The sequence below is a fragment of the Vulpes lagopus genome, chromosome 1, assembly GCF_018345385.1.
Source record: "Vulpes lagopus strain Blue_001 chromosome 1, ASM1834538v1, whole genome shotgun sequence".
NCBI lineage: Eukaryota > Metazoa > Chordata > Mammalia > Carnivora > Canidae > Vulpes > Vulpes lagopus.
This window is the reverse complement of record NC_054824.1, coordinates 161766811-161794498: the sequence shown is the minus strand read 5'-3', so window position 1 is coordinate 161794498 and position 27688 is coordinate 161766811. Positions and strand designations below refer to the sequence as shown.

At 39.7% G+C, this 27688-nt stretch overlaps 1 protein-coding gene and 1 pseudogene across 2 annotated transcripts; both read left to right on the top strand.

The window, feature by feature from the left end:
• Nucleotides 1-1909: 1909 nt before the first annotated feature.
• Nucleotides 1910-27688, top strand: MRPS14 (mitochondrial ribosomal protein S14). Of its 2 annotated transcripts, none has more exons than XM_041772685.1 (3): nucleotides 1910-2047; nucleotides 12596-12754; nucleotides 27206-27688. In XM_041772685.1, exons 1-3 carry the CDS (start codon nucleotides 2003-2005, stop codon nucleotides 27386-27388), a joined length of 387 nt encoding a protein of 128 aa, XP_041628619.1. In that variant the 5' UTR covers nucleotides 1910-2002; the 3' UTR covers nucleotides 27389-27688. The 2 variants fall into 2 exon arrangements, with proteins under 2 accessions (XP_041628619.1, XP_041628625.1); XM_041772691.1 differs by lacking the exon at nucleotides 1910-2047 and adding an exon at nucleotides 2135-2275.
• On the top strand, nucleotides 14295-16126 carry LOC121500725 (annotated as a pseudogene).

The following is a 27688-nucleotide window of genomic DNA, read 5'->3' as shown; positions in this document are numbered from 1 at the left end:
GTACGTACATGTTCATAGTAGCATTATTCACAATATCCAATGTGTGGAAGCAAAGCAAATGTCCATCAACAAACAGATGACTAGAGAAACAAAATGGGGTCTATCCATACAATGATTACTCAGCTATAAAAGGTAATGAAGTACAGGCACATGCTACAACATCGATGAAACTTGACATTCTCTTAAGTGAAAGAAGCCAGTCACGAAAGGACAACTGTATGCTTCCACTTACATGAGGCAGGTTGAGTAGTCAAATTTGTAGAGACGAAAGCAGAATAGTGGTTGCCAGGGGATGGCGGTGGGGGAAGATAGAAAGTTATTGTTTAATGGGTACGGGGTTTCCCGTTGGGAGGGTGAAAAAGTTCTAGAGATGAATGGTGGTGGTGGTTGCACAACAATGTGAATGCACTTAATACCACTGAACTGGGCTAAATAAATAAATAAATAAATAAAAATAAACTTAAATACTGCTTAAAGATTAAATGGGGAATTTTATATTGTATATATTCTACTACAATTTCTTTTAAAGTTACCAATGTGGCTTAAGGATGCTTTCAGAACTCTTGTTACAGAAAGGAAGCAAAAGGCCACTGTACACAAAACTGGCTCACTCGTTTTGTGAGCTGACTACAGATGACTCCCAGTTGTGGGGAGAGAAAGGCATCCCATGGGCTAACAGTAGGAATCCACACTTACCTGACATGGTCAGGGATTTTTCTGATGACATGGTCAGGGATTTTCTGATTCTACCATGACAGGGACTCATGTTTTTTGCTGCCAGTTGGCCTCAGTCAGTTCCTCCCCTGTCCATTAACTATGTTCCAAAAAACCTGAACCTTTAAAGCAGGGAGTCTACATTCCGCTTCCTTCCCAGAAGACGTAAATGGCACATGGGGATCTCCTTCCTCCATCAGCACATCTAAGATACAGGTGTTTGCCAAGGTACTACAACAGGCCTTGGTACTCTCCTGCCAGAACTGTGGGTAGGGGGTACCAGCCTTACACCCAAAGGTAAAGACCCCTTCGAAGTGTTCATTCCAGACCAAGGACATCTGCTGTGAAGAGGACATAAAAGTTCCCCGTATTACAGTCTGAAAACAGCCTTTAAAAAAAATTTTATTCAAGTAAAACATGGGGCTGAAACTCATGACCCTGAGATCAAAAATGGCGTGGTCTCCTGAGTCAGCCAGGCGCCCCTGCAAAAGCAGTTTTTAAATGACAACACTCTGGGTGCCTGGGTGGCTCAGTGGTTGAGCATCTGCCTTCTGCCAGGGTCCCGGGATCGAGTCCCACATCGGGTTCTCCGCAGGGAGCCTGCTTCTCCCTCTGCCTGTGTCTCTGCCTCTTTCTGTGTCTCTCATAAATAAATAAAATCTTTAAAAAAATAAGATAAATGACAACAATCCCCCACCCCCCCGCAAAAAGGAAAAAAGTGTTTTAATGTATATAAAAATCCTAGACATATAAACTGGAACTGTCTTTATCATTGCCATTATCTATACAATCATTATCGCCATTATAGTGGACAGAAAGGATCTGCAAAGTCTACAGGAGGAATTGCAGAGGAGGAGGAGTTGGCAAGAATTCTAGGTTCTTGGGAAATAGCATCCTAAACTGGAGGGAGGACATAGGAGGAGGAGCAGGCTCAGCGAGACCGAGAACCAGAAGAGACCTTGGTGACGAAGGTAGGTCTGGGGAGCCGAGGAAAGGAGGTAGGTAGGGGCAAAGATACTTGGAAAGTATCGAAAAGCTGAAGAAAAAACAGCAACACGCGAGGACAGCCCACGGCACCATCAGCATCAAAGCCCCGCTCCCGGGTTTGTAATTTGCTCACGTTTCGTGAAATACCGCGAGAACGCAAAGCCAATAAGTGAGCCTTCCTGTCATAGGCTAACGCCCCGCCCTGCGCCCCCACGCTGCGCCCCGGGCCCCGCCCCTCGCGTCCTCGTCGTAAAGAGCAGTCAATAAATATTACGGCGCCTCGGCGTTTGCGGCAGACAACATGGCGGCCTCCATGCTGGGCTCTCTGCTGCGGACGGTCCGGCAGGTCAGACGCGCGCCCTTAGCCCCGTGCCCCGCCCTCCCTACTGAATCCCCAAACCCGCGGGTCCCCTACTACTACTCTGCCGCCCGTAGGGTCCTGTGCGGAGTCGTCCCAGGGGAGGTCTCCGAGCCGCGCAGATGCAAATTTGGTGTTCGTAAGCCCGTAACGGACCGGCGTTGAAAGCTGCGGATTGCCGCCGATTTATAAGTGAGAGAAGGCGGAGAAGAGAAGGTGGGGGTTGGGGGGTGTCGGTGGACTGTGACCCCCAGGGACTCCAGCGTTCCGGGGAGAGCAAAGGAGACCTGACGAGAGTTGAGCGAGGGAGAGGGAAAGCCCGGAGACCGGTGGCCCAGAAACAGGCGAGGACAGCGTGGCAGGGAGCAGGGTCTGTGCGCAAAGTTGACCGACCGGTTAAAGGGGCTGAGACCTGGCTGTCGGATTTAGCAGCGTGAGAGTCGTTGGAGCCCTCATCACAGCAGTTTCGGTGGCGTGGTGCGGGCCAAAGTGTTCGAGAGAGAGGACGAGAGGAAAGAAATGGGAGAGGCTACGAGTATAGACAAATCTTTGCAGATGTTTTGCTGCCAGGGGAGCGGAAAAATGGGTTAGTAGCTACGGGAAGGAGAGGTGGGTTAAGAGTGGGTGTTTTGTGTGCATGTTTTTCCACGTGTCGGAAGTAACTGCCTGTCTTTGTGTTAACGGGAAAGATCCTGTAAGGGGGGGGGGGGATTGCTGGACCTGTACCCTTGTGCAGGTAACAGGTGGTGAGTCTCAAGTTCCATTGTTTGGTCTTAGGAACATGGTCAGGTCATCATCTGTGGTAGTGTTGTCCAACAGGAATATAATGCCAGCTCTATATGGAACTTAAAATACTCTAGTAGCTATGTTAAAGTAAAAAGAAACATGAAATTAATTTGAATAAAATATTTTGAAGCCAGTATATCCAAAATACTACTTCAGTATGTAACCTATGAAAATGACTTATGAGATATTTACATTGTTTTGTCACACGACATTTTCAGAATCCAGTTGGAGTTTTCCTTACAGCACATCTCCGTTTGAATGCCACATTTTCCACCATGAAGATGGAAAATGTAGTCCTACCAAGGCAGTAAAGTTGCTTGACGTTTACAACTGCTTCAGTTTAAATTTTTAATGAGTTAAAGTTAAATAAAATTATGAATTACATTCCCCATTTGCACTGGTTACATTTCAGGTGTTCGGAAGCAGTATGTGGTTAGCGGCTGCTATATCAGAGTGGAGGGAGTTGAGATTGTATGAGATACAACATTGTATTTACACTGGAATTTAGGCTGGGTAAGGGGGAAACAGGAAATCAAAGCTGAGAGCGAAAAGGTGGTACAATCAATGAATTAAAAACCTCATAGGGCTTGGTATTGGAGTGTTTGAAGGAGCAAGCCAGACAGAAGTGATAGAGAATGAGACACACAAAACTGAGGTAATGGAAAGTTTCCACTTACTGGTAGTAAAAAACCCAGGGCATGGAAGGGAGTATCAAAAATCACTGGAGGAGAGGAGTTCGAGGAAATTATCAGGAGATAATTTTGTGTATACTGAGATCACCAGGAATGAGGACAAGAATATTGGAGAGTGACAGAGAGCCAGGATCTAGATTCAGTGAAAATGAAAGGGAAGGGCTGTGGTAGATGAGTGCAGGAGTTGAGGGGTGGTGAAAGGTACAAACCAAAAGCAAGAGTCAAAGCTTGCTTTCAGGAAGAAAAGTTTGGGAGCTTCCCTGAAGAGCAAGAAATACATTTCTCCCACCTCCATGGCCATTCACGGGAGAAAAAAACTACAGGGAAAGCCAGCAGGAGGGATTCAGGATTCAGCTAGAGCAAAACTCTGAAGATGTTAAGGGAAGTTGAGGATTTAGGTGATTTTGATGACTGTGGAGCAGGAGTTGAGGGCCCAGTGAAAGCATTTTGGGAGGTAAAGACAGATTGGGGGGCAGAAGAGGATGTGTACAGAATAGAATACAATCTTAATGTATATAGCAGTGTTTGAAACCGATAAAATATTGATACTATAAATGTAGGCAAAGGACGTAAAACATTCTCAGAAGAAATAATATAATAGACCAATAAATGTTTTAAGAGTGTATTTCTTTTCTAGCCAGAAAAAAAAAAGTTATAAAAGAAAGAAAGACAGACGTTTAAAAATAGATAGAAACCTGTTCAGAGATGGTAGAGAGGTTGATTAGGAATAGTTTGGAAAAGAAAGAAAATGTTTAATTTTGTTTTCTAAGTTTCCTTAACTTTCAGTTTGATTTGAACCGTGAGTTGCCCTTCAACACAAATTGTTTCTTTCAGCCAGAGTGATCTCCCCTGGTCTTAGGAGTCTATCTTGTTTATTTTCCTTTTTGGGTTGAACAAACTTCAGCTTCTCTCCCACTGTCCCGTACCCCAACCGGCCCGCCTGCCCCCGCAGCTATATCAAAAATCCTGTCAGTCCTTTCAAAGCTTTGCTAAAGCCCCTTTTTCCATGATAGTTGTTTCCAGCCCCAGTAACCTTGGTATTCATTTAACTTAGTCATGTGTCAAATCAATATTGGAATTCCACTGTGCTTGTTTAATTTCCAAGGGTGATTGTAGAATTGTTGTCTTACCCGTTAGCATTGAATGCATTCAGTTTATCTTTTATTAGTAGATTGAAAAAATGTTGGCGTTCTAGTAATCTCATTTTCGATTTATATTCTGTATAATGCTGTACGTATATTCTATAAAGAGCTTTTATTGGAAATCATCATTTCCATAGTTAAAATTTTTTTTAAAGATTGATTTCTTTCTTGTAGAAAGGAGAAAGTGTGAGTTCGAAGGGGAGGGGCAAAGGGAGAGAATCCCAAGCAGATTCTACACTGAGTGAGGAGCCCGATTCCAGGCTCGATCTCACCACCCTGAGATTACAACCTGAGTCCAAACCAAGGGTCGGATGCTTAACCAGCTGTGTCACCCAGGTGTCCCTTCATAGCTGAAATTTAATTAACATGTAATGTTTGCTCTGATTTGGAAGAGACTTGAATTTTGGTGGCCTATATAATCTATGCCTGCACTAAATTAAGAAAAAATCGGACTGAATAAATTTGAAGATCTAATTGGTTTTATTAATTGATGTTGGAATCAGGAACCCTCCCATCTAGCAAGTAGAGGGGAGCTCTCAGGAACTGTACAAAATGGAGGTTTTTATAGGAAAGAGGGTGGGGCAAGAAAGTTATTAGCAAAAGAAAAGGATTGTTCCAGGCAATATCACTTCCCCTTAGAGGGAATGAACAGTGATGTCTCATGCAGACTACATCTTCCTTTGGGGGATGGAAGACCTGTGGGGCACTTATTGGTGCCCATCAGAAAATTCCTGACTGACCAGTGAAGACTGAAGACTGCTTTTTCTGGGGGAGGTTGAAACCAGGGGTAGATTAGGTATTAAGCTTTGGCCTGAGGGCTTGGCCTAAATGATGCCATTTTGGGCCTGTGGTTTTTCTCTTATAATTACCATCTTCTGGTCAAACTTTCAGCTTGACAGAAATGTGATCAGAATCGAAGGCACTAGGGGCACCTGGGTGGCTCAGTGGTTGAGCATCTGCCTTTGGCTCAGGGCATGGTCCCGGGGTCCTGGGATATCAACCTGCATCAGGCTTTCCTGTAGGGAGCCTGCTTCTCCCACTGCTTATATCTCTGCCTCTCTCTGTGTGTCTCTTACGAATAACAAATAAAATCTTAAAAAAAAAAAAAAGAAGGCATTAGCATCACCCAGTAACCAACTTCAAGTTCTAGCAGTTTTTGTTATTCCTCTGTGTGTGATTTCTATAGGTCGTGATGTTTGGCTTAACCTCTGGGATATTCACAGATCATGGCTTTAGGTTCAGTTTTTTAAGTTGGTCATTTTCTTTGTTCCTTAGATGTTTCAATTTTTTTTCCTAATTTAAAAAATTTTTAAAGTTATCTCTATGCCTGACGTGGGACTCAAACTTACAACCCTAAGATCGAGTTGCATGTTCTACCGACTGAGCCAGCCAGGCACCCCCAGATGTTTCAGGTCTTAGGGAGATCATTTGCTTGGTGGTTAGCAGCCGTGAACATGCATTAATAACTTTTGAGAGAATACAACGCACGAGGGAAGCTGTTATGATTACTATAAGCAAGATAATTCCTGATATATGGAATATGTTAAAGAGCTATGGTCCCCAAGAGCCAAATGAATCAAAATTAAATAAGTCAAAGAAAGACCCTGGGAAGGAGCTGCCCTTTTAAGCCAAATGACTTGTTCTGTGATTTTATGTAATTGAGTTTCATCTTCCTCAGAAGTGTTAATCCAGGCACAGCAGGTGGTGGTGACCATAAGGACTGACACCTTGTTCAGATAAAGATAATCGAGAGCTATTTTATTATCAAGGACAACTTTGGCTAGGGAGTCTCAGGATCTTTATTGGGCTGTTACTGCTTTAGTAACAGATTTTGCAATAATTTTAAGAATTAAGGAGCAGTTCTTGATCATAGCCTCATTTATGTTTATCCCAATCAGAGAAATATGGACCTGTCAAATAAATCCTGAGTCATGAAAGCCTCCTGGTAGGTCCTTTTTAACTCAATGATGTGAATTCAGGGAAATTGGTCAATAAGATGTTTTATTTTGTTTATGAAAAGTCAAGAGCACAGTTAGATTTTCTCCTAGCCTGAAATAAGAGGTTACCCCCTCTTCACAAGGGCCTGGGACGTTAATGAGGACATTAATCTTTCCAGGGGGTACCAGATTAAAGGAAAGGAAAAGGAGAGCTGGTTTTATGTTTATTGTATGAAGTCTTGGGTGGAAGTAGTCTGTTGCAATGTCAGTTACTTTGTCAATTTGATTTAGAAGTCTGAAGCATCTGTATAGACCAAGTGTCAGGTGGAGTGGTTTTTTGGCTGTGTGTATCCATGGCCTAATATCTTTTGGTTTTGCAGCAGTGTTAATGGTCAGGAGCACTTGGGTAAGGTCTTTACCACTGGGGCTCGAGAACTATTTTTCTCTGATGATGTTTTCAAAATGCCCAATTCTCAGCTTCCAGACTAACCAATAGGATCCTTTGAACTGGGGTTCAGAGAAAGCTTTATGTACATATTGATTATAGAGTTTAGCTTAAGGTATTAAAGATTTATAGTAGCTCGCCATACTAGCATAAGACAACAAGAGATCAGCAGAATGTCATATGTATTGTAGATAGAATTCCAAAATGTGGGCAACCTGGGTGGCTGGGCGGTTTGGCGCCGCCTTTGGCCCAGGGCATGATCATGGAGTCCCAGGATCAAGTCCCACCATGGAGCCTGCTTCTCCCTCTGCCTGTGTCTCTGCCCCTCTCTCTCTCTCTCTCATGAATAAATGAATAAAATCTTAAAAAAAATTCCAAAACGTTTGCAAGGTTTTTTGTTAATGTTTTTATGATTTACCTAGTGAAGGGGGTGCACTTTGGTCCTTGGAGATCATGGAAACACACTTCTAACCATTTCTTTGCTGTTGTGGGGGGCATCAGCTTTGCAGCCAGGGAAAGCTTCAGTCCAATCAGAAAACACTTAAAATTACAGGAACATATTGATTGCCCATGCTAAGTGCCAGTTAAATGAAATCCAGCTGCAAGTGTTCAAAGGGTCCAGAAGGAGGTTTGAAGCCTCTGGGAGCACAAACAGGATTTTTCCAGGATTGTGGCCTACACAGATTGGACATTACTAGTAGATGGTTTTTGTAATTTGAAAGAAGTCTCCACACTAATGTCTGTCCATAGTTCGAGTCATCTTAAATGTATCATGGAGGGTGAAGGAATGCAAAAACTGAAAATCAGGGTTTGACAGGGAGCAGAGAAGAGCCACATGGCTGTTTTGGGTTTCCTGTAGTCCTATTTGTTGACAGTGATTTTTGAGCCATCTTAATATCTCCAATGTAGGAGCCAACTATTGTCATGTGACAAGGACACACAAATGGAAGGTTTGGTAGTGAGAGTCCATTTTTGCAGAAGCCGAATGGACTTCAGACACATGTGCCACAATCTTACAAATACAATATAAAGACTTATAGTATTACTTCCTTGACAGTGCTTCTCATGTAATTTACATATTTTTTCTTGTCTCTTTTTTTTTCCTAATTTACATTTTAATTAACCAATCTTTTAGGATATTCCAGGCCAAAGGCTTCATCTAAATTTGATTTTGGGAAGTTTATTAAAAATCTCCAAAAGCAGTTGCCTAAATAGGATCACAGATCATTATGAAACTTAAAAGGTAAAAAAAAATTGTCAGTATTAATCAAAAGCAGGCTGAAAGTCCAAGAAAACTGTCCTTTTAGCAGAGGGAAAACCAGATCCTCATTTTGTACCAGCCTTTTTTTTTTTTTTTTTTTTAAGATTTACTTGTTCATTTGAGAGGGAGAGAGAATCTGAAGCAGACTCTCCACTGAGCATTAAGCCCCACACAGAACTCAGTCTCTCAGGACCCTGAGATCATAACCTGAGCTGAAAGCAAGCCTGACGCTTAAGCAATTGAGTCACCCAAGTACCCTGTAACAGCTTTTGATACTAAAACTCTTTACTGGGGGCACCTGGGTGGTTCAGTCAGTTCAGTGCCTGCCTTTAGCTCAGGTCATGATCCCAGAGACCTGAGATCAAGTCCTGCATCAGGCTCTTAAAGTTTTACTAAGTTAAATGATGAGTTAAATTAAATTCATTAAATACATAGAATAAGACAAAACACTAAAACATTACTAAACATAGGTTTATCTATTTTGGATTCCTACTACAAAGAAACTAAAGGAGATTTAGATGTGTTAATACTACAAGAAAAAATTTTAAAAGGGACACATATGCTTCTACATAATAAATGTATTCATAACTTGGCAAATTTAAGGAATGGTGGTTAACACTCCATTCACAATTGCTTCTTAGTTTTCTTTTTTTAATCTATTTTTTAAAGGTTTTTAATTTATTTATTAGAGACACAGAGAGAGAGACAGGCAGAGGGAGAAGCAGGCTCCATGCAGGAAGCCCGACCTGGGACTCAATCCCTGGTCTCCAGGATCATGCCCTGGGCTGAAGGCGGCGCTAAACCGCTAAGCCACCAGGGCTGTCCGCTTCTTAGTTTATAGTATGAATTAAAGTTTCTAAGGTAAAATGTTTGAATGTATGTAATTAAAACTACTAAAAGAGGAATTTTTCCTTTTTTATGACATTTTCCATATGTCAAGAAAATAGGATGTTTTCAGGAAAGTATGAGAAATAGAGATGAATTTTTTGTTAAAGGGAAAAAATTTAACTTTGTCCTACAATGATACTGGTTGTTTAAAGAAAAAAAGGACAAAACTGGAATACAGAGGAAAAAAGAGCAATAGAGGGTTTGTGGAAAAGGAATCTTTTTTAATATGTGGTCAAGCTGGTTAAGATTAAAATGTATTTGGTTTTTAAAGATTTTATTTATTCACGAAAGACACACAGAGAAGCAGAGACACAGGCAAAGGGAGAAGCAGGCTCCCCACAAGGAGCCCAGTGCAGGACTCCATCACAGACCCCAGGATCATGCCCAAGGCAGACACTCAACCATTGAGCATCCCTAAAATGAATTTGTTTTAAAAAATGAGTTTTGGGGGTACGTGGCAGTCAGTTGAGCATCCGACCCTTGGTTTTGGCTCAGGTTGTGATCTCAGGGTTGTGGATTTGAGCCCTATGCTGGGCTCCACACTGTGTGGAGTCTGCTTAAAACTCTTTCCCCCATTCCACTCCCCTCTGTAAAAATAAATAAATCTTTAAATCTAAAATAAATACATAAGAACAGGAGATCTTAAGCAGATGGCCTCATCTTCCTTTGGGGGACTGGCCTATGTGGTACTCACTGGCACCCATCAGAAAGTTCTTGACTAGTCAGATAAGACTACTTTTCTGAGGGAGGTTGAAACTGTGAGTAGATTGGGTATTAAACTCTTGTTTGAGGACCCGACCTAAGAGATACCATTTTGGCCCTGTGGTTTTATTTTTTAGCAAGTAAACATGTGACCGTGAGAAATGTATTGTCTTATTACAGGACAACTTGTGCTAAAAATATTAGCTCAGTGATAATTTCAAAGTATCCTTTACCCTAGCATTCTGCTTCCAAGAATCTATCTTGCTGATCTAAAGGGATGAATGTAAAATAATATATGTAGGAGGTTATTCAGTGCAACATTGTTTTGAATGATAAATGATGAGATGTGATCTAGATGTCCACGAGGAGGTCACAGACTGATTAAATGATGCATCTGTGAGGAGGAGAAAATTTCCTTCTGTTCTTCTATGTTCTCAGCTGGGGCTCCTGTAACAAAAGACATGAACAGGAGAAAAGCATACAAATATGTAAGTTTTACATGACAGTGAGTCTTCATAAGGCAATGATGACTGGAAGAAGTGGTTTAACCTGAGTATTTACGTTAGGTCTGGTGAAGTGCTAAGTTTTGGGGAAATGTGATAAGAGAAGGAATATGAGCTGAGTGTGGTAAACTCAGGGATTGCCAAGGCCTGTTCCTTCACATTCCTCTTGGCATCCCTCCATCTTCAATGGTAAGGCTGACCAACACCCCCCACCCCCCACCCCCTACCCCCTGCCATAAGCCCCTTTAAGTGTTCGGAGGCACGTCTCACCTGAGGGTCTTACCACCTGCTTCAGGGGGAGGTCAGAAAGTCTTTACCTGTTGTGTTTCAGATTCCTTTTACCTGAAATAGTATATCAAGGTGCCATATTTTGAGGTAGTGTGCCCTGAACCTTGTCAAGTCCACTGCACGGACAGTGGAATATGCAGCCTAAAGAAAATGGAGAAATTTTTTAACGTGGATATGAAAGCTCTCCAAAATATATTGTTAAATGAGGAAAAAGGGAGGAGGACATGAAACCTGAGAAATTGTGTGTGTGTGTGTGTGTGTGTGTATATATATATATATATAGGTATCTGGAAGGATACACAAGATCTAGTAACAGTGGATACCATTGAAGGTAGAGCAGTGGTCATTGGGTGAGGGATAAGGTGGGAGAGAGTCTGCACTGTTTTTCTTTTTTATATACTTTTTTTGATTTTTGAACCATGTAACTATTAGCCTAAGTAAAGATCCAACAGAATTATATTAAAAATCTAACAAGGGAACCCTCTTATACTCCTCGTGGGAATGAGAGCTGGTACAGCCCCTCTGGCAAACAGTATGGAGATTCCTCAGAAACTTAAAAATAGGATCACCTGGGTGGCTCATTGGTTGAATGTCTGCCTTTGGGTTGGGTCGTGATCCTGGGGTCCTGGGATTGAGTCCTGCTTCAGGCTCCCTGCAGGGAGCTTGGTTCTCCCTCTGCCTATGTCTCTGCCTCTTTCTCTGTGTCTTTCATGAATAAATAAATTTTAAAATGTTTTTTAAAAAAAGTTAAAAATAGACCTACCCTATGACCCAGCAATTTCATTACTAGGTATTTACCAAAAGGATACAAACCTAGTGATCCAAAGAGGCCCCTGCACTCTATAGCAGCAATGTCCACAGTAGCCAGACTATGGAAGGAGTCTAGATATCCATGGACGAATGGATAAAGAAGTTGTGTGTGTGTGTGTGTGATGGAGTATTATTCAGCCATCAAAAAATGAACTATTAACATTTGCAACAATGTGGTTGGAACTAGAGGGTATTCAGCTAAGTGGAGTAAGTCAATCAGTTATTTCACTCGTGGAATTTAAGAAACAACACAGAGGATCATAGGGGAAGGGAGGGAAAAATAAAATAAGATGAAATCAGAGGAAGATGAACCATAAGAGACTATAGAAAACAAACTGAGGGTCACTGGAGGGGGGAGGAAGTGAGGTGAGTGGGTGATGGGCATTAAGGAGGGCACGTGTTGTAATAATGAGCACTGGGTGTTATATGCAACTAATGAATCACTGACCTCTACCTCTGAAACTAATGATACACTGTATTAATTGAATTTAAATAAATTTTTAAAAAAATTTCTCCAACACACCTGTTTGGCGTTATTAATTACCACCATTTGGATTAATATACTTTTGTGGAAGTAATTTATTTTGAGTTGTCCACTAGTTTACATTATTAAAGTGATCCGGGGCACCTGGGAATCTCAGTTAAGTTTCTGCCATGATCCTGGGATCAAGCCCTGCTTTAGGCTCCCTGCTCAGTGAGGAGTCTGCTGCTGCTTCTCCTTCTGCTGTTCCCGCTGCTTGTGCTCTGCAAATACATAAATAAAAAATAAAATTTTGGGCAGCCCCGGTGGCGCAGCGGTTTAGCGCCACCTTCAGCCCGGGGTGGGGTCCTGGAGACCCGGGATTGAGGCCCACGTCGGGCTCCCTGCGTGGAGCCTGCTTCTCTCTCTGCCTCTCTCTCTCTCTGTGTGTGTCTCATGCGTAAATAAATAAAATCTTAAAAAAATAAAATAAAATCTTTAAAGTGATCCAAAATGATTAGAAAATAAGTATTAGGTCATAGTCAATAAAAGGGATCATAGGATGAGAGACCCTGGCAGAGCCTGGATCTCACTATCCTTCACCTTGTTCCTTGTTATTTAGATGGTTCCTTCATCAGCTTCAGGCCAAGTTCGAGGTTATTATGTGGACTGGAAAATGTTGCGTGATGTGAAGAGACGAAAAATGGCCTATGAATATGCAGATGAGAGGCTACGGATCAATTCACTCAGAAAGAATACCATCTTGCCAAAAGATCTTCAGGTGAGCCTATTAGGATGAGCCCCTTCCTGCCACAACATCATTCTCAAATCAGAGTACTGTTGAAACTGTTGTGACTTAGTGACAATATAATTTCTGGAGAATATCAAATTCTTCTTGTTAACATAAATTAATACCCTTGAAGTGATTTTGGTGAGTTTCAGATTAAAGAGAATATTCATTCCTAACTCACCTTTTAACTGTTTCATTAGATGACCCTTAGAATGTACTGGTAAGCACACAGATTGGGCAGTTATTTTGACCTAAGATCTCTCTTTCTCCCCTACTTCCAACTCTTTGAACTGTCAAGGCATTGGGAGGTTTTGCTGATGCTTGAGGGAGGCCATCTGCCTCCTGCCTGGCCTAACCTGTTCCTGTCCTAGGGCAGCTCCTAGCCTATCTCTCTGAACTCCTTTGCCCACCTCTGTGTGCTGAAGTGGCTTCCCATCTAGGTTTACTTTCTTCTACTCTTAACTTGAATAAGAGGATGTCAACCCTATTTGACTTCCTGAAGCATAAGGTCCTGAGCCTAACTGGTGACATAAAATACCTGCATTCAGGAGTCTTATTGGGGCACCTGGGTGGCTCTGATTAAGTGTTGGACTCCTGACGTCAGCTCAGGTCATGATTTCAGATCTCTACATCCTTGCCAGCATTTGATTTTACCCATTCTGAAAGTTGTAAGGTGATACCTCATTGTGGTTTTGGTTTTCATTTCCCTGATCATTAGTGATGTTAAGCATCTTTTCTGTGTCTGTTGGCCATCTATAATCTTTATGTCTTCTCTGAAAAAATGTCTATTCAAGTCCTCTGCCTATTTTTTAATTGGATTATTTGCCTTTTTGGTATTGAGTTGTATAAGTTCTTTATATACTTTGAATGTTAACCCTTTATCAGATGTATTGTTTGTACAGGTCTTCTCCCATTCAGTAGGTTGCCTTTTTGTGTTTGATATCCAAGAGATTACTGCCTTTGTTTTCTAGGAGTAATCTGTTTGCAAGTCTTACATTTAGGTCTTTAATCCATATTAAGTTTATTTTTGTATATGGTATAAGTAAGTGGTTCAGTTTCATTCCTTTGCAGGTAGCTGTCCAGTTTACCCAACACCATTTACTGAAAAGACTGTCTTTTCCTCACTGTGCATTCTTGCATCCTGTCTCATAGATTAATTGACCATTTAAACGTGGATTCATTTTTGGGCTTCCAGTTGTGTCTGTTTTTGTGCCAGTACCATCCTGTTTTGATTATTAGAGCTTTGTAGTATATCTTGAAATCTGAGATTGGGATACCTCCAACTTCACTGTTTCTCAGGATTGCTTTGGCTCTTCAGGGTCTTCTGTGGTTCCAAACAAATTTTAGTATTATTTGTTCTAGTTCTATGAAAAATGCTGTTGGTATTTTGATAGGGATGGCACTGAATCTGTAGATTGTTTTGGGTAATATGGACATGTTAATAATATTAATTCTTCCAATCCATGACCATGGGATATCTTTCCATTTTTTGTGTTGTCTTCAGTTTCTTTCATCAGTGTCTTAGAGTTTTCAGAATATAGAATTTTTCACCTCCTTGGTTAAATTGGCAGACATAATAAAGGTAGTAAATTGATCACTTATAAAGCCAATATGGAGGTTAAAACATAAAAACTAAGGTAGTAAAATCAGTTTTACCAATGAAAGTTAGTCTAAGGATACACAAAATAAGAAGATATAAAACATGACATCATATCTATAAAACATGGAGGGTAGGAATTTACTGCTTTCAGTTCGAACTTAAGCTACAATCAATATAACATAGACTGTTATACACATGAGATGTTATATATAACCCAAGAGTAACTACAAATGAAGAAGTTAAAGTAGATACATAAAAAATAAAGCGAAAGAAATTCAAGCATAAGACTAAATATCAAACCCCAAGGGAAGAGAGCAAAAGAAGAAAAAAACCAAACACAATAAGGACACAATTAACAAACTGGTAGTAAGTCTGTACCTATCAATAATTACTTAAGTGTGAATGGACTGATGCTCCAATCAAAAGACATAGAGTGACTGAATGGATAAAAAAATAAGACCCATCTACATGCTGTTTACCCAAGACTCACTTCAAGACGTAAAGGTATGTACAGACTGTAAGTGATCAGATGGAAAAAACGTAAACCCTGCAAATAGGAGTGAAAAACAAAAAAGCCAGGCTAATACTTGAGGTGTGTTTTCTGCACTCTGGGAATGGCAGTGGAAGAGGGTCACCAAGGTTTCATTTTCAAGATGGAAAGCCCATCCGACTCAGCTGTGATTTTAGCTAGCACTCCTCAGGACTATGCCAATCCACTGTCTCCCATATGGGGAGTAGTTCAAGAAAACAAGCTATGAGTGCAGCCCTTAGAGAATGCTTAAGGAAAACTAGATTTTCATTTAATTCCTGTTACAGTGTGGTAAAACGCTTAACATAGAGAATGAAGAAAATGATGAGATGTTTTCAGAGAAACCAGCATCTTCGATAGAAGAAAACTGTTTGGTATTTCGAGAAAATTTTAAACACACAGATAGTGAATTTGAAGAAATTTATTTGAAAAATACCTTCAAGAATGTCAGTGCAGGGCCTAGGTAGCTCAGTTGATAGACCATGCGACTCTTGATGTCAAGGTTGAAAGTTTGAGTCCCACATTGGGCATAGAGATTACTTAGAAATAAAAAAAAAGTCAAAAAAAAAAAAAAAAAAAAGGAAAATCAGGGCATGTGAAACTGAATCACTTGATACTGAGGCTTGCAGTGATCTTCAAAGTGACATTGTAAATGATTTTCCCAAACGAGGATTAAGTGAAGAAAAAGCAAAGTTGGACAGGCAGATTGAGGAGAAAGAACACCGTCTTCAGAGGCTAAAACTGGTAAAAATTTACAGCTCAAAGATTGTCCTGTCTGTTATAGTTGTTAATAAAGAAGTAGAGAAGCTGGAGCCACCTATTGCTTTATGAGTTGTATCAGCTATGTTTGAGGAGAAGAAATCCAGCCTTACTCAGTTGATAGACCACTATGGGTTAAATGATAAATTGCTACACTCTAACAGAAATGAAGATGAATTTATGGGTGTTTAATTCATAATTTTTTTCTCTGCTATTTCTGAGCATGACAACTTAAAACATAATACATTTTTAAAGGAAGGTAGAAACCATTAGGGCTTAGATATCTTGATGAACATCAATTTAGGGCACTCTTATATAACTATAAAATAGGTTTTACAGTGAAAATTTAGTATTTTGTGGTAAATTGAACACCAATAAAAGTTAATTGAATTGTAAAAAAAAAAAAAAAAAAAAATTTAGTATTTTGGATAAATTTGCCACAAAGAAAACTTGACATTTAAAGAAATGTGAAAAGAAACTTAGGTTAAAGAAAAAAAAGATGGCCATTTCTGGAAGTCAGGTTTTTTTTTGTTTTGTTTTTACAGTTTTACTTATTTAAGTAATCTTTACACCCAGTGTGGGACTTGAACACACGACCTGGAGATCAAGAAACACATACTGCATTGACTGAGCCAGCCAGGCACCTCTGGAAGTCCATTTTAATATATGGTTTTGCTTATTGTGGTTAAAAAAAAAATATTCTAAATATTCAAAAATAGTCTGGTAAATGTCTAAACCTAAAATGGTCTAAAAATGCATGCCTGTCTCCTAAGTTTATGAACCTTGTTTTCATCCATTTCCCAGGTATATCCATCTGGATGGTGTAACAGGTAATTAAACTTGTTCGTATGTCCAAGCAAACAAACAAACAAAAGACTTTAGAACAAAGACTGTAGCAAGAGACCAAGAAGGGCATTATGTAATAATAAATGGATCAATCCAATAAGAGGATATAACAATTGCAAATCTCTGTACCCAACATAGGACCACCTAAATACATAAAGCAAATATTAATAGATATAAAGAGAGAGATTGACAGTAAAACAAAACTATTAATAGATATAAAGAGAGAGATTGACAGTAAAATGTAGATCATCCAGACAGAAAATCAATAAGGAAACTGCGTCTTTGAATGATACATTAGACCAGATCTAACAGATATGTACAGAACATTCCATCCAAAAACAGAATACACATTCTTTTCAAGTACATAGGGAACATTCTCTAGGATAGATCACACGTAAGGTCATAAAACAAAGTCTCAAAAAGCTTAAGATGATTGAACTCATATCAAACATCATTTCTGATCACAACAGTATGAACCTAGAAATAATTGTAAGAAGAAAAAACCCACAAGCTCTTGGAGGATAAACAACATGACACTAAGCAACAAATGAATCAGGATGAAATCAGAGAAAATAAAGACATGGAGCCAAATGAAAATAGTGTAGGCTAAAATCTTCAGGAAACAGCAAAAGTATTTCTGGGAGGGAAGTTTAGAGTCATACAGGCCTACCTTAAGAATTAAGAAAAATCTCAAATAACCGACCTAACCTAACACTTAAAGGAGCCAGAAAACAACTAACAAATCTCCAAGCTAGTAGATGGAAGGAAATAATAATGATCAGAACAGAAATAAAATAGACATGGAAAAAAAGAACAGAGAAGAACAATGATAGAAAGCTGGTTCTTTGGAAAGATAAACAAAATTGGTAAACAGCCAGGCTTATCAAGAAGTAAGGAATGAAATAAATAAAGGAGAGGAAATAACCAATACCAGAGAAATATAATTGATTATAAGAGAATATTTGGAAAATTATATACCAGCAAATTGGACAGCCTAGAAGAAATAGGTGAATTCCGAGCAATCTGCAATTTCCCAAAACCAAATCAGGAAGAAATAGAAAATCTGAACAGATGTATTACTAGCAATGAAATTGAATTGGTAATAAAGCTCCCAACAAACAAAATCCAGGATCGGATGTATTCACAGGTGAATTCTCCCACACATTTAAAGAAGAGCTAATATCTGTTCTTTTCAAACTACTTCAGTAAATAAAAGAGGAAGGAAAACTTTCAGATTCATTCACATGTCCCCCATTACCCAATACCAAAAGCAGACAGGGACACTACAAAAAAAGAAAACCACAGGCCAAAATCTCTGATGATCATAGGTAAAAAAAAATCCTAAAAAAAGCAAAGCCATTTCAAAGGATCATTCTCCACAATCAAAGAGATTTATTTCAGGGATGCAAGGGTAGTTCACTTTTGGCAAATCAGACTACCCACAAATAAAACCCATATGATCATCTCAGTAGATGTATTTGACAAAATACAACAGCCATTCATGATGAAACTCAACAAACTGGATTTAAGGGGAACATACCTCAACTTAATGAGAAGGTCATTTATATAATGTAAATGAAGGTCATTTACAGCTAACGTAATACTAATGGTGAAAAATTGAAAGCTTTTCCAGTAAATTTGGAAATAAGACAAAAATGTCCACTTTCACTACTTTTATTCAGTATGGTACTGGAACTCTTTAACTGTAGCAGTCACACAAGGAAAAGAAAAGTCATCAAAATTGGTAAGGTAAAATTGTCATTGTTTGCAGATGACCTGATACTATACATAGAAAACCCTGGGGCACTTGGGTGGCACAGTTGGTTAAGAACCCCTCTTGGTTTCAGCTCAGGTCATGATCTCAGGGAGTGAGATTGAGCCCTGCGTCGGGCTCCACACTTGGCAAGGGATCTACTTGAGAGATTCTCTCTCTCCTTCTCCCTGCCCTTCTTCTCCCTCCGCTCATTTGTGTGCACATGCTTTCTCTCTCTCTCTAAAATAAATAAAATATTTTTAAAAACCCAAATGACTCCACCAAAGAACTATTAGAACTGATAAATGATTTTAATAAAGGTGCAAGATATAAAATTAATATACAGAATCTGTTCTAATTCCAAACATTAATAATGAAGTAGGAAGAAGAAGAAATTAAGAAAACAGTCCCATTTACAATTTTACCAAAAAGAATAAAATACCTAGGGCATACTTTTTTTTTTTACATTTGTTTTTATTTGTTTGATTTGCGAACACCCAGTGCTCATCCCATCAAGTGCCCTCCTAAGTGCCCATCACCACTTACCCCAGTCCCCCGCCCACCTCCCTTCCACAACCCTTTGTGGAGTCTCTCATGGTTTGTCTCCCTCTCTAATTTTTCCCATTCAGTTCCCCTCCTTTCCCTTATAATCCCTTTCACTATGTCTTACATTCTACATATGAGTGAAACCATATTGTCTTTTTCCGATTGAGGAAATACTCTTTAATGCTTAATAGTTTGAATTAATATAGTGGCTTTCATATACATTATCTTATTTAATTTATGTACTATGTTAGAGTAATTAATGTGCTTTCTCACAGTCTGGCGGAGGGTCAGTCATACTTGTCATATTTAAGTGAATATAATCACACACATTAATATGCACATATATAAGAAAAAATCTCTGCTGAGAAATCCTTAATGCAAGCTTCTGCAATAATCTTTTTCCTCCATCTCAACCACTTTTGTCCTTACTAGATTCATTCTCTATATTGCAAATGATCTTTTAAAAATGTAAATCTCATCTGATCTCTCATCTTCACTTCTCCAGCAGTCAGAATCTTTACCATAGGTGTCAGGGCTCTGTTACCCTTCTGCAGCCTCCTCTCAAATCACATTCCCTCTTATTTGATCTGTATCCCAGAGGTTTCACGTTTTCATGACTGATAAGTCAAATGGGAAATAACCTAACTTTATACCTTAAGGAACTAGAAAAAAGAAGAGCAAAGTAAGTAAGCCCAAGTTAGCAAAAGAAAGGAAATAACAGGGGCACCTGGCTGGCTCAGTTGGTAGAACATGCAACTCGTGAATTCAAGGCCCACATTGGGCATAGAGCTTACTTAAAGAAAAAGGGAAAGAAAAGAAATAACAAAGAATAAAAGCAGAAATAAATGAAATAGAGACTAGAAAAACACTAAGGATCAGTGAAACTAAGCTGATGTTTTGAAAAGATAGACAAAATTGACAAATCGTTAGCTAAACAACTCAAAATCAGAAATGAAAAAGGAAACATTACAGCTGATATTACAGAAATACAGAGTATCATAAGAAACTGATATGAGCCGTTATATGCCAACAAATTGGATAACCCAAAAGAAATGGATAAATTCCTAGAAATATACAGCCTAAAAAGACTAAATGGAGGAGAAATAGAAAATCTGAACTGACCAATAATGAATAATGCTATTGAATTAGTAATCAGAAACTTTTCAGTGAAGAAAAGCCCAGGACCATATGGCTTCATGAGTGAGTTCCATGAAACATTTAAAGGTGAATTAATACTAGAGTGCCTCAGTGTCTCAATTGGTTAAGTGTCTGTCTCTTGATTTACAGCTTGGGTCATGATCTCAAGGTTATGTGATCAAGCTCCATCCCAGGCTCCTTGCTGGACATGGAGCCTGCTTGGGAGTCTCTTTCCCCTTCTCCCCCTTTACCCCCCCTCCAATTTTTTTTTAAATCATTAAATAAAAAGGTAGATTAATACCAATACTTCTTAAACTCTTCCAAAAACTAGAAGGCAAGGGAACATTTCTAAATTTATTTTATCAAGCCAGTATAACCCTGTTACCAGGGCAGCCTTGGTGGCTCAGCGGTTTAGCGCTGCCTTCAGCCCAGGTCGTGATCCTGGAGCCCCGGGATCAAGTCCCACGTCGGGCTCCCTGCATGGAGCCTGCTTCTCCTTCTGCCTGTGTCTCTGCCTCTCTCTCTCTCTACCTCATGCATGCATAAATAAAAATCATTAAAAAAAAAAACCAACAGCAAAAGAATCCTGTTATCAAAGCCAAATAAAGACATGATAAGAAAAGAAACTAAAGGAGTGCCTGGGTGGCTAACTCTTGATTTCAGCTCAGATCATGACCTCAGGATTGTGAGATCAAGCCCCCTGCATGGCGCTCTCCTGGGTGATGAGCCTGCTTAAGATTCTCCCTCTCTTCTCTCTCTCTCTCTCTCTCTCTTTCTCTCCCCCTCACCTTCTCCCCCTTCCCTGCCTCCCCCCGCAACTTCCCACTCAAAGAAAAAGAAAAGAAACTACAGACCAATATCCCTGAAGAATGTAGATGCAAAAATTCTTAAAATATTAGCAAATCCTATCCAATACCATGTTAACAGTTATCATCCATTATTATCAAATGAGATTTATCCCTGGGATGCAAAGATGGTTCAACATACGCAAATCAATAAATATGATACACCACATTAATAGAATGAAATACAGAAATCATATAGTAATCTCAACAGATGTAGACAAAGCATTTGACAAAATAAGATTTTTTTATAAAAGCTTTATAGAAATTGGGTGTAGAAGAAACATGTAACAAAATAATAAGCCCATAGGTAACATTACACTCAGTGGTAAGAGGTTGAAAGCTTTTTGCCTAAAATCAGGAACAGGAAAAAGATGTCCACTCATGGCTCTTCTATTCAGCCCAGTACTGGAAGTCCCAGCCAGAGTACTCAGGCAAGAAAAATTTTTAAAAAGGTTGGCTCAGTGGTTGATCCTGTGTTTATGGATCAGAAGGATTAATATTGTTAAAATGTCCATATGTGGGGCACTCTTGATTTAAACTTGGGTCGTGACCTCAGGGTTGTGAGATCCAGCCCTGTGTTGGGCTCTGTGCTCAGTGGGGAGTCTGCTGGGGATTCTTACTTTCCCTCTCCCTCTGTCCCTTCTCCCTCTCTCTCTTATCTCCCTCTAAAATAAATAAATAAGTCTTTAGGGCAGCCCGGGTGGCTCAGGGGTTTAGCACCGCCTTCAGCCCAGGGCGTGATTCTGGGAACCCAGGATTGAGTCCTGCGTCGGGCTCCCTGCATGGAGTCTGCTTCTCCCTCTGCCTTTGTCTCTGCCTCTCCCTGTGTGTGTGTCTCTCACGAATAAACAAATTAAATAAATAAATAAATGAATAAATAAGTCTTTAAAAGAAAAGAAAATGTCCTTATTATACACGAATCCACGTATAGACTTTTTTGCAATCCCTATCAAAATTCCAATGGCATTTTCCCCAGAAAGTTAAAAAAAAAAAAAAAATCCTAAAATTCATATGGAATCAAAAGAGCCCTGAATAGCCAAAGCAATCCTGAAAAAGAACAAAGTGGAGGCAACACGCTTCCTAATTTAAAGCTTTATTACAGGGGCTCCTGACTGGCTGTCAGTGGAGTGTGTGACTTTTGATCTCAGGGTTGTGAGTTCCAGCCCCACACTGGGTATCAAAATTACTTAAAAATAAAATAACCATTTTATTACAGAGTTGTAATACTCAAAATAGTATGATACTGCATGAAAACAGACACTAAGAACAGTGGAAGAGAACCAAGAGCCCAGGAATAAACCCATTCCTATACGGTCAACAAATATTCAACAAAGGAACCAAAACTATGCAACACAGAGAGAATAGTTGCTTTAATAAGTGGTGTCAAGAAAACTAGATGTTTAGGTGCAAAAGAATGAAATTGGACATCTGTCTTATTACACCACTTACAATAGTTAACTCGAAATGAATGAAAACCTATCTGAACTGTAAAACTAGAAGAAAACATGAAGGAAAAGCTCCTTGACATTTGGTCTTGGTGGTGATTTTATTTTTTTAAGATATGACACCAAAAGCACAAGCAACAAAAGCAAATAAGTGGGACTATATAAAAGTAAATAGGGGATCCCTGGGTGGCGCAGCGGTTTCGCGCCTGCCTTTGGCCCAGGGCGCGATCCTGGAGACCCGGGATCGAATCCCACGTCGGGCTCCCGGTGCATGGAGCCTGCTTCTCCCTCTGCCTGTGTCTCTGCCTCTCTCTCTCTCTCTCTCTCTCTCTCTCTAATAAACAAATAAAAAAAAATTAAAAAAAAAAAAAGTAAATAACTTCTGCACAGCCAAAGGCCTGATAAAGGGTTAATATCCAAAATATATAAGAAACTCTTCTAGTTCAATAGCAAAAGAAACCCCAAAAACACTTTAGTTGAAAAATGAACAGAGAACCTAAGTAGATGTTTTTTTCAAAGATGTACAGATGTCCCCTATAGGTACATGAAAAGATTCTCAACATTACTTATGATCAGGGAAATGCAAACCCAAAACCACAATGAGATGTTAGAATAACTATTATCAAAAAGACAAAGTGGGGACGCCTGGGTGGCTCAGTGGTTTAGTGCCTGCCTTTGGCCCAGGGCATGATCCTGGAGTCCCGGGATGGAGTCCCATGTCAGGCTCCCTGCATGGAGCCTGCTTCTCCCTCGGCTTGTGTCTCTGCCTCTCTCTCTCTCTCTCTCTCTGTCTCTCAAGAATAAATAAATAAAATCCTTAAAAAAAAAAAAACCAACAAAAACAAAGGGTAAGTTTTGGCAAAGATGTGCAGAAAAGGATACTTTGTGCACTATTGGGGATGTAAATTGGTGCACTAATTATTGAAAACTGTGTGGAGGTTCCTCAAATAGTTAAATATAGAACTACCCTATGACCCAGTAGTTCTGCTTCTGCATATCTGAAGAAAATTAAAATAGTAATTTGAGAAGATACCTGCACTCCCATGTTCATAGCAGCATTATTCACAATAGCCAAGATAGGGAGGCAACCTAAGTGCCAGCAAATGAATGTGATATTTATTAAAAGAAAATGTGGTGTACATACACACATATACAACATACAAAAGTATTTTACCTTTTGCAGTAAGATAAATGTACCTGGGGAGCATTACGTTAAGTAAGTCAGAGAAAGACAAATACTTTTTGGTTTCACTTACATATGGAATATGGAGTAAGTTGAACTCCTAGGAACAGATTAGAATGGTGGTTACCAGTGGCTGGGAGGTAGGGGGAAATGGGGAGATCTTGGGCAATCTACAAACTTCTATTTATAAGGTAAGTTCTGAGAGTCTAACATATCAAATGGTAATTATAGACAATAAAGTATTATATGCTTGAAAGTTACTAAGAGAGGAAATGTTAAATGTTCTCATCACCAAAAAAAGGGGGGGAGGGTAATTATTTGGGATGATGGAGGTGTTCACTAGGCCTTTATTGTAATTATTTTGCAGTGTATACATATATCAGATCATCATAGTGTGTTACACAGTTAAATCTCAAAACGGGGGGAAAAACCTATGAGGAGACAACAGAAATATGTTCATGTATTTTCCAAATGATTTAAATAAGAATGTGTAGTATTAGGTGAAAAACTAAGGAAGACAAGAATACAAAATTAATATACAGAAATTGATGACATTTCTATACACTAATGATAAAGTAGCAGAAAGAGAAATTAAGAAAACAATCTTGTTTACAACTGTGCCAAAAACAAAATAGCTAGAAGTTAACCTTTTATAGTCTTTTATAAAAGACTATAAAACACTGATGAAATTGAAGACAAGGGCAGCCCTAGTGGCTCAGCAGTTTAGCACTGCCTTCAGCCCAGGGTGTGATCCTGGAGACCCAGGATCAAGTCCTGCGTCGGGCTCCCTGCATGGAGCTTGCTTCTGCCTGTGTCTCTGCCTCTCTCTCTGTGTCTCTCATGAATAAATAAATAAAATTTTTTTAAAAAATTGAAGACAATTCAAACAAATGGAGAGCTCTTCCATGCTCATGGGTTGGAAGGATTAATGTTGTTAAAATGTCCGTACTACCCAAAAAACTCTATAAATTCAGTCCAATTCCTATCAAAATACCGACAGTACTTTTCACAGAACTAGAACAAATAGTGTATTTTTTAAAGATTTTATTCATTTATTCATGAGAGACACACAGAAGGAAGCAGAGACATAGGAAGAGGGAAGAGAAGCAGGCTGCATGCAGAGAGCCCGATGTTTGACTCGATCCCGGGACGCTCTGAGCCAAAGGCAGATGCTCAACCGCTGAGCCACCCAGGAGTCCCTAGAACAAATAATATTAAAAATTTTATGGAACCATGTAAGAGCTCAGATACCAAAGTAATCTTGAAAAAGAACAAAGCTGGTGGTATCCCAATCCTAGATTTCAAGATATACTACAAAGCGGGGCAGCCCGGGTGGCTCAGCGGTTTAGCACCGCCTTCAGCCCAGGGCATGATCCTGGGGACCTGGGATCGAGTCCCACGTCGGGCTCCCTGCATGGAGCCTGCTTCTCCCTCTGCCTGTGTCTCTGCCTCTCTCTCTCTCTCTCTCTCTGTGTCTCTCATGAATAAATAAATAAAATCTTTAAAAAAAAAAGATATACTACAAAGCAATAATAATCAAAACAATGTAGCACTGGCACAGAAATAGATATATAGATCACTGGGACAAAATAGGACAGAAATAAACTCGCTTAAGCTATGACAAAGGACAACTACATGCAAAAGAATGAAATTAGACCATGTACTTATACCTACATAAAAGAAAACTCAAAATGGATTAAAGACCTAAATGTGAGCTGTGTGTGAAACCATAAAACTCCTAGAAGAAAATATAGGCAGTAATTTCTTTGACATCATCTGTAGCACCATATTTCTAGATATATGTCTCCTCAGGCAAGGGAACCAAGTATAAATAAACTTTTGGGAATAACACCACAATAAAAGCTTTTACACATCAAAGGAAACCATCAATAAAGTAGAAAGCCTATTGCATAGAAGATATTTGCAAATGATATGTTGCAAATGATTATAGAGGTTAGTACCCAAAATATATAAAGACCTTCTACAACTTGGGGCTCCTGGGTGGCTCAGTCAGTTAAGCATCTGCCTTTGGCTCAGGTCATGATCCTGGGGTCTTGGGATTGAGCCCTGCATTGGGCTCCTTGCTCTGCTGCGAGCCTGGTTTTCTCTCTCCCTTTGCCTGCCACTTCTGCTTGTGCTCACTCTCTGTCAGATGGATGAATAAAATCTTAAAAACAAAAACACTTCTACAACTCAACACCCAAAAAAACAAATATTTAAAAATAGAGGACCTGAATAGATACTTTCCCGAAGAAGACATCCAGATGGCCAACAGACACATGAAAAGATGTTCCACATCACTCATCACCAGGGAAATGCCAATCAAAACTACAATGAGATGTCGCCTCACACCTGTTAGAATATTTAGAAGTAAAAAGACAAGAAATACGTGTAGGCAAGGATGTAGATTCAAGAGAAACTGTGTGTGTGTGTTGGTGGGAATATAAATTGGTACAGACACTGTGGAAAACAGCATGGAAGCTGCTCAAAAAATTAAACAGAACTACCGTATAATTCAGTAATTCCCCTCCTGGATACTTGCCCACGGAAAACAAAAACACTAATTCAGAGATCCATACACCCCTGTGTTATTGAAGCATTGTTTATAGTAGCTGAGATAGGGAAGCAACCCAAGTGTCCATCAAAAGGAAAATGGGTAAAGAAGGAGTGTGTGTGTGTGTGTGTGTATACACTTATGTATATACAGTGGAATATTTGACCATAAAAAATGAGATTTTGTCATTTGTAACAACATGAATGGACCTAGAAAGTATTATGCTAAGTGAAAGAAAAACAAATGCCATAAGAATTCACTTATATTTGGAATCGAAAACAAATACAGAAGCAGACCCATAAATCCAGAGAACAAACTAATGGTTGCCAGGGTTGGAGGAGAGAGATGGGCACAAGAAGTGAAAGGAAGTGGGAGGTATAGGCTTCCTGTTTATACTGAGTCATGGGATGAAACGTACGGCATAGGAATATGGTCACTGGTGTGATGGTGTGGTGTGGTGACCGAAGGTAGCTACACGTGTGGTAAGCACAGCATAAGTATAGATTTGTCGAATCACTGTCGTACACCTGAAACTGTGTGTCAAGTATACTTCAATAGAAATAAAATAAGATCCAAGAGAAATTTAGGTAGCTGCCCTATTCGTAATAGCTCAAAACTAGAAACTACCCAGATGTCCATCAGTTATAGAATGGATAAAGGAATTATGATATGTTCACACAAAGAAAATCACCACCAGTGAGGATGAACCAATCCCAACACATGCAACAAACAGCAGGGATGAATCTCACAAGCATATTATTGAATGAAAAAGCCAAAGAGAAATGAATAAAAAAAGAATGCCTACTGTATGGCTAGGTTTATATAAAATCTAAATAAGGACTCATCGTTGGTGTTAGTAATCAGGTGAGCTGCTGGCTACAGTGCCTGTGTTCAGTGTCTGAAAGGAGGCACAGGTGGGGCCCGGGCTGCTACTGCCGTTTGGTTACATCTCTGGTTGCTTGTTACAGAGATGTTAAGTTACTGAGCTTTACACTTAATGGTTTGTGGATTCTTGAGTATGTTAAATTTCTATAAAATTCTTAAAAATTGTTTTGGGAGCATGCCAAACATTTCTGTCATTTTCCTGGTCTATTTGTTTCTACCTACCCAAAGGTTAAGGTTCACTGCTGTGTCTGAGGTTCTGTGGCAGACTGGCTACGTCAGTGAATCTAGCCCTCTGTTCCAACTTAAGCATCTAGAATAACTATGCATGTGATCTGGGTAGTAATGTTGTGACTCCCTTAGGAAGTGGCTGATGGAGAAATTGCCGCCCTTCCCCGGGATAGCTGTCCTGTCAGAATCCGAAATCGGTGTGTTATGACATCCCGTCCACGTGGTGTAAAGCGGCGCTGGAGGCTTAGTCGTATTGTCTTCCGTCACTTAGCAGACCACGGGCAGCTGTCCGGGGTCCAGCGAGCAGTATGGTAACCGGCTTCTGAACCTTCTGAGCAGGGAAACCAGAACCTTCTTCTTCTGGCAAGAAGAGACCTCTCTGCTCGGGGAAAACCTAGTTTCACAGGGGTGCAGCATGGGAGTCTGCTCTGCCTGATGCTGCCTACGGTTAAAGTACTTTTTAACTTCAAATGAAGAAATTTGGATGTTTCATTCTGTCCGTGAATTCCAGCTATCTGGGAATTATCTTTTCTCTTGGACTTAAAAATGAAACACACTGTTTCCATGCATGGTACAAGGAGTAGAGTAATAAAAAATATTCTGTGAAAAAAAAAA

Bases quoted from the DNA above. Each gene is read 5' to 3' on its own strand.
- MRPS14 (XM_041772685.1), top strand. From the start codon at position 2,003: ATGGCGGCCTCCATGCTGGGCTCTCTGCTGCGGACGGTCCGGCAG. The intron at 2,048-12,595 runs GTCAGACGCGCG...CTTGTTATTTAG, and splicing joins TGCTGCGGACGGTCCGGCAG to ATGGTTCCTTCATCAGCTTC. The intron at 12,755-27,205 runs GTGAGCCTATTA...TGACTCCCTTAG, and splicing joins TCTTGCCAAAAGATCTTCAG to GAAGTGGCTGATGGAGAAAT.